We start from the raw sequence: 8,885 nt of genomic DNA, 5'->3' as shown, positions 1-8,885 counted from the left end.
ATAATAATGCATTGCTTCATCTAGCACAAGAGGTAAAGAACCTTGGCTCTCCAGCTGTTGCAAAACTACAACTCTTTGGCTCTCCAGGCATGATGGGAGTTGTATTTTGCAACAGCTGGAGGGGCAGGGTTCCCTACTCCAGTTCTAGCAGGTCTGCTTTTGTACTGTCACCTAGGGGGCTGTTCACGTCATGCTAAAAGCCTTCCATCATAGAGGCATACATAGGGAGGATCTATGTCCTTACATACAGTCTGATACATTGCACATAGGGTAGCGTGATGAGTGGTTTTTACTGTATACTTATTTTATCAGATTGAATTGTCTACTGATATTAAATTTGAACACTTTGAATACACTCATCTGAGCACGAGCGTGCGCCATTTGATTTGATTAGCGGTGGCTGAAGAAGTTGGATGCAGCCCTAGGAAGTCTGGGAAAACATGGATACAGCCTGTGTCCTATGGCTGTATACGTGTTTTTCCAGACTTTCTAGGGCTGCATCCAACTTCAGCAGCTGCTGCTGATCAAATGCCAAACAATGTGGTTTGGATGAACCTGAGCATGCGCGAAGTTCGCTTCACTCTGATACATACCACACAGGCAGAGGCCAGAAGGTCATTGGCCTCAGTGTTACTGGAGCTCAATGGACATACATAGAGTACACTGGTGTGCATGCGAAGCGTCCATCACTATACCGTACACAGCCATATCTGAAATGATTGTTCTCAGTCTTCTTCCTCCAGGCACTTGTTCTTGATTTTAACCCTTTGTTTGAAAATATAAAATCCAATTTTTTTTTCTTCCTGTTAATCTCTACCAGCCTGATCAGTAACCCTCCATAGAGCAATGTTATACCATGTTACTACCGTACAGTCAGTCCCCAAATATGATGATTGTTATTGACGACAAAACCTGCGATCTCGTCCCAATTACTGTTCAATGGCAATTAATGTTGATGTGGTTTTATCTTCCTACAATGGCGAACATTGGCTGTCAGTTACTGTGTAATACTTGGTGAGCCCTGCAGTTTTCTATTGAGCAGTGTGTGGCCCTTCTGATGACTTATATTGATGTTTTATAAACATTCTGTCTATCTGCTAAGGGTCTGCACATTCACATTTCATCCTCTCATCCTTTATGTTTACGTCTTATTTCCAGACCCCCAGCTATATTTGTTTGTTTGATATATAAATATATATATAGAGATTACTTGTGACTTAGAACTGGTGTAAATAAAGAGATGCTTCTAATTTAAATGTTTATCCGGAGTCTGTCATTATTTCATATATTAATGCAAAATCTGATGCTTGTCCTACAGATCAGCATTATTCTGGGTCATAGCTGCAAAGACACACATGCAGGATTCTTTACTGTAAGAGCAGTAGGACTATGGAAAACTCATGATGTCATGGCTGGCTGGTTCATTGCACAAGCTCTTAGTACCAACTTTAACCACTCACTATTTAGTTACATAGTTAATCAGGTTAATAAGGGTGTATTCACATGCAACCTGGGGCCTATGCATGTGCCTAAAACAGCTGGTGGCAACAAGTTTCCCCCTCCCCTCTTTGAAGTTTCTAGTAAATATTCCTTGCTGTGATTTCATGTTTATAGGAATAGTGACACTGCAAAGAATATGCATATTCAGTCAGGGGAAAAAAGTGTTCTCTGCCGTCTACAGGTAAGTTAAAGGGGTATTCTGGCATCCCGGGAAAACATAACTCTAATCGGTGGGTTGGACATGAAGTAGGTTAGCCTGTAGGTGGCACAAAAGATGTATAGAGCAGAATAAATGTGCATACTTTTCCCAGGTAGCATTGCCTGTAAGGCCACATGTACATGTTTCATAAATATGGTCCGTGCATGGACAATGTGTTACTGATCGAACCTCTGAGCTCACAGCATCATTACGAATGATGCAAGGAATTCTGAGTTAAATCTTTGCGCTACTGTACTGACACAGCCATGTCCGTATAGTAGCGCAGAGATTTAAATGGGCAATGTCACTAAAAATAACTTGACTTTGACATGTCAAAAGTTATTCATCCGAACAGGTCTTACTGCTGTAAATATACATGGTAAGTCCTGGCACTTGCAGGTTGCTGTTGCGCTTTTCTGTTTTAGTGACAGGTACTTTTTAACAGTTTTGGAGCTCACTGCATCATAATTAGAGAAGCCAAAGCGCTCACCGAAGCAAATCGCTTCATTTGATCGGCGCTCTGCTGATCACGCCACCGGGCTTCCCGCACTGCTCCGCTCCATGCCACACCTCCCAAGATGTGGGAAAAAGCTGGATTCAACCTTGGGAAACGTCTCCCAGGAATGGATCCACCTTCTCCCTGGCACCCGGTGGGGTGCAGTGCGGGAAGCCTGGCGGCTTGATGAGCGGAGCGTTAATCCAACGAAACAGTTCGCTTAGATGAGCACTTCACTGGATAGTGGTAGCCAGACTGATTTTCTTGGTAATTTGTTAATATAACTGAAATGCACTTGGTGGTTTGGGTTTTGTTTCATGCTTGTGGTTATCCTGTGTTCTGTGAGCGTATTCCATATAATAACAGATGCCAAGCTTTGCGCCTCAGTAGATTTTATTATTTGACAAGGGGTGGGATATGATCAGAGACTATGAGGATCAAGCACAGCTGTTGCAGCTGTCCGGGAAGCCATTGTAGCGTCTGATCTGTTCATTCTTCATGCTGCCATGAGAGAGAGAGAAATTTACTTAACAAAGAGCACATACACTTGTGGGGCTCACATTATATTGAGGTGTTCCGAGTTACTTTCAATTATTTAACTATAAAATCTTGCAAAAACACAACCTTCAGCTACCGCTGGCTTACAGATGATGTCATGTGCATTTCATTTATAGCAGGGAAGGAGAACCTGCCGCCCTCCAACTGTTGCAAAACTATAATTTCCAGCATGCACGGACAGCCAAAGCTTTGACTTTCATCCAGGCATGACGGTAATTGTAGTTTTGCAGCAGCTGGGGGGCTATGAGTTTGACGCACTAAATCAGGGGTAGGGAGCCTTGGCTGGGAACTTTGGCCTTCCAGCTGTTGCAAAACTACAACTCCCATCATGCCTGGACAGCCAAATCTTTGATGGGAGCTGTAGTTTTGCAACAGCTGGGGAGCCAAGATTTTCTACCCCTGCACTAATTTCATCTTTACAGACCACAATGTACTATTATACATATACTGAAATTATAGCTATTACCTTTGAAGAAGAAACTTCTCTTGTTCGGGCACGCAGCTTGTTCACTTGTGACTCAGCTACATCTGCACGTTCTTCGGCATCATCCAGTTCATGTTGGACCTTCCTGTACTTCTGTAGGTTGGAGTTGGCCTGGGTCTCCTGTAGCAGACAGAGGGTAAGATTGTACCTTACTGTGAATGACTTGAGGGTGCCCAACTATACGCATTATAGTGACTTACAGCCTCCTCTGATTGGCGTTTATAGCTCTTGACTTTCATCTGCAGTTTATCGATCAGGTCTTGCATTCGGGCCAGATTCTTCCGATCCTCTTCAGTCTGTAAGACACAATGTGGAAATGTAAAGGTTCCTGTGCGCTTTCAATAGCTGTTGCCATTCTTTCTCAATCTCCCCATACACATGAATATTTGGAATGACTGAACTTTCATGTGCTCTTTATGGAGAGAAAGAAGGGGTATGTGGCTGACAGAGAGTACTGGCAGCAACTAATCCTCTGAGATCGAAAGGGCCAGGCAGTTGAAATCAAATATAGCCAATAATCTGGAGAGTCGGGAGACCACCATACACGTAAGAGATTCATGCAAACCTGCTAAAGTCAACTGGTTTAAATTACTTGTCTGATGTGTACAAGACCTTAAGTGTGTTCTATTCTATTGTTTTGTGCCCTTTTTAAAAAAAAAAAAAAAAAAAGTTTAAGACATGTATTCATGTTAGAGGATTTTCTTAACCAGTAATCTTGAGCAGAGATGCCGAACTGGTGCAGGTTCATCAACATTCTCAGAACCCAAGCACTCTGCATTTGACTCTCCACAGCAGCAGAAGTTGGATGCAGCCTTAAAGGGAATCCGTCAGCTCCCGGGCACTACCTAAGGTGCTGACAGTGTGCTGTATCTGGCAGTCCCCCAGTAAGCATGGTGCCTTTTTGGTAATTTTCCGTGCAGCTGATTATATACAATCTTATGTCTCCTACTGTCACAGAGCAGTTGTTCGTGTCACACTTGTCATGCATCCTCCTCCCTCTTCATGAATAATCAATGCTGCCCAGCCTCCTGCTCACTCAGCTGTCAGCAGATTAGTCCTCTGTAGGCAGTTTATCTCTGAAAGAATCTCTCTCCTCCCTAATGTGTTGGAGCTGTGGTCTAGGGGTAACTCACTTGTCTAGAGACTTGACAGCAGTTCATTCTCTGGTTCAAATCCCCTGCTGGAAACTAAATAGAGGTCTTTTTTTTCTTCTCATTATTGTATCATTTTTAAGGCTATGTTCACACACAGTATTTTTGGTCAGTATTTTGCAACCAAAACCAGGAGTGGATTGAGAACACAAAGGCTATGTTTTCACACTGTTGAAATTGAGCAGATTGCCATCATTTAATGGCAAATACCGGACGTTGCTTTTTAAAAAAAAACTAATTTGCCATTAAATGACAGCCATCCACTCAATTTCAACAGTTTGTGAACATAGCTGTTCAGTGTTTTCAATCCACTTCTGGTTTTGGTTGCAAAATACTGAGCAAAAATACTGTGTGTGTGAACATAGCCTTAAAAATGATACAATAATGAGGAAAAAAAAGACATCGATTTAATTTCCATCAGGGGATTTGAACCAGAGAATGACCTGCTGGCAGGTCTCCAGACAAGTGAGTTACCCCTAGACCACAGCTCCAACACATTACAGAGGAAAGATTTTTTCAGACATAAACTGCCTACAGAGGACTGATCTGCAATCTAACCGCTGAGCGAGTAGGAGGCTGGGCAGCATTGATTCATGAAGAGGGAGGAGGATGCATGACAAGTGTGGCACGAACAACAGCTTTGTGACAGTAGGATACATAAGATTGTACATGATCCGCTGCACGGAAAATTACCAAAAAGGCACCATGCTCACTGGGGGACTGCCAGCTACAGCACACTGTCACCACCTTAGGTAGTGCCCGGGAGCTGACCGATTCCCTTTAAGCCCCTACGGGCCGACTCTGAGGAGCAAATGAGCACTGTCAGTGCTCGTTTGCTCCTTGTTCCCCGCTTGCTGCTGCTGCCGCCGCTATTCCACGTGTCTGCGGCGAGCAGGTGAGTGCGGGGGGGGGGGGGGGGGGGGGGCTGCGGGCGCCCATAGAGGATAGTAGCGGCCTGCTGCTGCCACCCTATTCCATGGAGAAACTGCAGCAGATTGCTGCTATCAGTCGCTTGTTTTTCAACACGTTTGAAAAACAAGCAACGCAACGATCAGCCGACATAAACGATGTCAGCTGATCGTTGCCCTCTATTCTACGGGACAAGTATCGGACGGTAATCGTTCCGTGGAATAGGGCCTTTAGGGAGTCCTGGAAAACCTTGACATGGCCTATGGCTGTATCCATGTTTTCTGCGGTCGAGGGGAGTCAATTGCCGCAGAGAGCATAATGTATAATACTGAGATGTGCAGAAATTACCTGGTAGGTGAGTTCCTTAATCCTCCTCTCGTATTTCCTTATTCCTTTCTGAGTTTCAGCATTCTTCTTCTGCTCGATCTCAAGTTCTCCTTCCAGCTCTCTCACCTGTTATCATAGACATGAAAGAACAGACCCGATGATATCTGGTGTACTGCTTAACAGCTACAAACTTTGTATGTTGCCAACTAGGACCAGATGATAATAATAGAATTAGCCCCTCAGGGCGGCTAACTATGTTTTTTATTTTTTCCTGAAAATTGCTAAATTTTATGAGAAGACCAGTGCAGGATCAGAGTTTGTTAGTTATCTGTAAAGTTATTTTCTCATTTAGGATGTATTGGGGTGTTACAATGTATGCAGAGTCTTTGAAGTCTTACATGCATGGAAACTATTGTGAATGTGCATTGCACCAAAATAGGATTGTTGCAATGCCAACTGTATGCTATGGCACAGCCTACAAAGTTCTTTTTTTTCCCCCATAAAATATTGTATGAAAAAAGGATTTCTTTGTCAATTACAAAATCGGTTCCTTTTTATAATATATATATATATATAAAAAATTTTTTTAGTTGATTCATAATATAATAAAATTGGATGTCTGGCAGTGGCACTTGACTTGTCAATATTTTTTGTCGGTCTAAGGGTACTATTACACGGAACAATAATCGGCCGATTATCGTTCCGTGTACTAAAGACAACGATCAGCCGATAATCGTTGATATAAGTTCAGACCTATAATCGTCGGGCGCCGACCGTGCACTGCTACGTGTAATAGCGGTGCGCGGCCGACGCTGACGATTAGCAAAGAAGAATACATACCTAATCCATGGTCCAGGGTTCCTCTTTCTCAGAGCTTCTTACCAGGTTCCCTTTCGCTCCGGCTTCTCAGCGGCCTGTGTCAGCTGACAGGCCCCTCGGCCAATCACAGGCCGGAACCGCCGCAGCCAGTGATTGGCCGAGCGGCCTGTCAGCAGAGACAAGCCGCTGTGAAGCTGAAGTGCGCGGACCCGGGGAGAAGTTAAGAAGAAGAGGAACCCTGGACCATGGATTAGGTATGTATACAGTTTAAACAAAGGCTGCAAGGACATCGGTAACGATGTCCCTGCAGCCCTTGTTTAACGATTATCGGGCCGTGTAATAGGCCAAGTAAACGAGCAACGATCTAGCAGATCGCTGCTCGTTTACAGGTATTATCGGGCCCCCATCGGCCCATGTAATACCACCCTAAGTGTTCAGACCCTAAACGATCAATAGAATGAGCACGGTCCCCTCCCTGCTCTGTCACTAAAGTTAGCAGGACACTGATAGAATGTGTGGGGCAGGGCTAGGTGCCGGGTACTAGTATATATTCCCCTACTAAGGCATGTCATATATTGTGTGCACATCATATGTACTCACCCATTAATTGTGTATTGGTTTATGTGTAATGTTTGCACCATTTTGCATGTCTTCTTGTCTACAACCATGCAGTCTGATGAGCATTTCCATATTTAATGGTATACAGTTTTTCTCTGTACTAGGGTGGCACATATCATGGTGACCCCCCTTTTTTTTTGAACATGTCTGTACACAGCTGGGTTTTTAATCTAAGTCTGTGCGTCTAATAAGGATAGCATTTTTGGATGCGATATTCTCGAGCTTTCCTTTTGGTTGTGTATCTGTGTCAGTGAAAAAAGACATGCCCCATAGGACGGCCTTATAATGAAAGTCTATCACATGGCTTCTCCTGGCTTGTTCTCCTTATCGTTCAGGGTCTGGACAGTTCAAACGTGTTTTGTGATGACCTTTCCTCTAAGACATCATAACCTGTGAGCATACCCTAACAAAGCAATCTCGAATAGCACTGATCACCAGACTTCCTAAACAAGACACGTACCTTTGCTTCAAGTTTTTGGATCTGTTTCTTTCCTCCTTTCAAAGCAATTTGTTCAGCCTCATCCAGACGCATCTGCAGATCTTTGATGGTTTGCTCCATATTCTTCTTCATCCTCTCGAGGTGAGAGCTGGTGTCTTGCTCTTTCTTCAGCTCTTCTGCCATCATTGCTGCCTGTGTGGGTGACATGATAAAGTCCCTTATTATATATCCCTGGGTGGTCGGATCACTCTGCATTTGATTACCGGTGACTAAAGAAGTTGGATTCAGCCCTAGGGAGCCCTGGAAAATATGAATGCAGACTATGACCTATGGCTGTATCCATGTTTTCCTGAACTGCCAATGGCTGCATTGAGCTTCTTTTTTTAGCCGGTATTACAATGCTGAGTGATCCAACTCTAACATGCTCGGGTTCCGCTCATCTCCACCAAAGACTTATTCTTACATCAGTGATGGCTTTCTTGGCTTTTTCTTCAGCGTTCCGGCATTCCTGGACAGCTTCTTCTACCTCAGTGGTCAACTGCGAGATGTCAGCATCCAACTTCTTCTTCTGGTTAATAAGGCCAGTGTTCTGGTGGGTAAATACAGTAGACACACATCCGTTACTTTCATATAAAATTTGCTATTTATGACATTGTTTCTATCCTTATTGGGTCTTTATTAGGTCACTGTTCAAAGTGTCAGCAGTCTACAGCAGAGTAGGGTTGGGCCAGTTACACTGCCATACAAGTCTATGGAGGGAGGGGGGAATCAGGGGGACAAGTGCTAAGAAGCAGACAGAGGATGCAGGGAGTCTGGCTACAGAAATGGCTAAAATCATGGCAGACTGAAGTATTGGTCTGGAAACTTCTGAAAGTTAACTACAGTGAGGTAGGATTATTATTTAGCCTATCACACTATTATCCCAATATATTTTGTTAGAATCAATGAATTCTGGAAAATGCACAAACAACTTTCTTGAAAAAAACAGCGCCACCACTGTCCTCAGGTTGTGTGTGGAATTACGATTCAGCTCCATTCACTTCAATTGAACTGAGGACAGGAGAGATGCTGTTTCTGAAAGAAAGCGGCCATGTTAATAAAGCCTCTTTAAAAATCTCAAGTCTACCAGTACTTATGAGCTGCTGTGTGTTCTGCAGGGGCAGTGGTGTAGTATTTCCCATATGGAAAGGTTTTCTATGGGGATTTTCTACTGCTCTGGACAGTTCCTGACATGGACAGAGATGGCAGCAGAGAGCACTGTGTCAGACTTGAAATAATACACCACTTCCTGTAGGACATTTGAAAGATTTTTTTTTGCTGGTGTGCCCCTTTAAGTCCTAATGAACATGTACAGAAACTGATCATTACTCAGCTGCATAGAAAGT

The 8,885-nt window shown here is 43.6% G+C and overlaps 1 protein-coding gene across 2 annotated transcripts in view; it reads right to left on the bottom strand.

Moving 5' to 3' along the window:
• Positions 1-2,570: 2,570 nt before the first annotated feature.
• MYH7B (myosin heavy chain 7B) overlaps positions 2,571-8,885 on the bottom strand; it is a 44,809-nt gene continuing 38,494 nt past the window's right edge. For both annotated transcript variants that reach the window (XM_069953332.1, XM_069953333.1), the window contains exons 38-43: positions 7,964-8,089; positions 7,522-7,692; positions 5,646-5,750; positions 3,438-3,533; positions 3,220-3,357; positions 2,571-2,696 (exon numbers count right to left, since the gene is read on the bottom strand). In XM_069953332.1, coding sequence (XP_069809433.1) covers positions 2,685-2,696; positions 3,220-3,357; positions 3,438-3,533; positions 5,646-5,750; positions 7,522-7,692; positions 7,964-8,089 — 648 coding nt within the window. In that variant the 3' untranslated portion in view covers positions 2,571-2,684. The remainder of the gene's footprint in view (positions 2,697-3,219; positions 3,358-3,437; positions 3,534-5,645; positions 5,751-7,521; positions 7,693-7,963; positions 8,090-8,885) is intronic.

Source organism: Dendropsophus ebraccatus, chromosome 14, assembly GCF_027789765.1.
Source record: "Dendropsophus ebraccatus isolate aDenEbr1 chromosome 14, aDenEbr1.pat, whole genome shotgun sequence".
NCBI lineage: Eukaryota > Metazoa > Chordata > Amphibia > Anura > Hylidae > Dendropsophus > Dendropsophus ebraccatus.
This window is presented reverse-complemented; position numbering and strand designations above follow the sequence as displayed.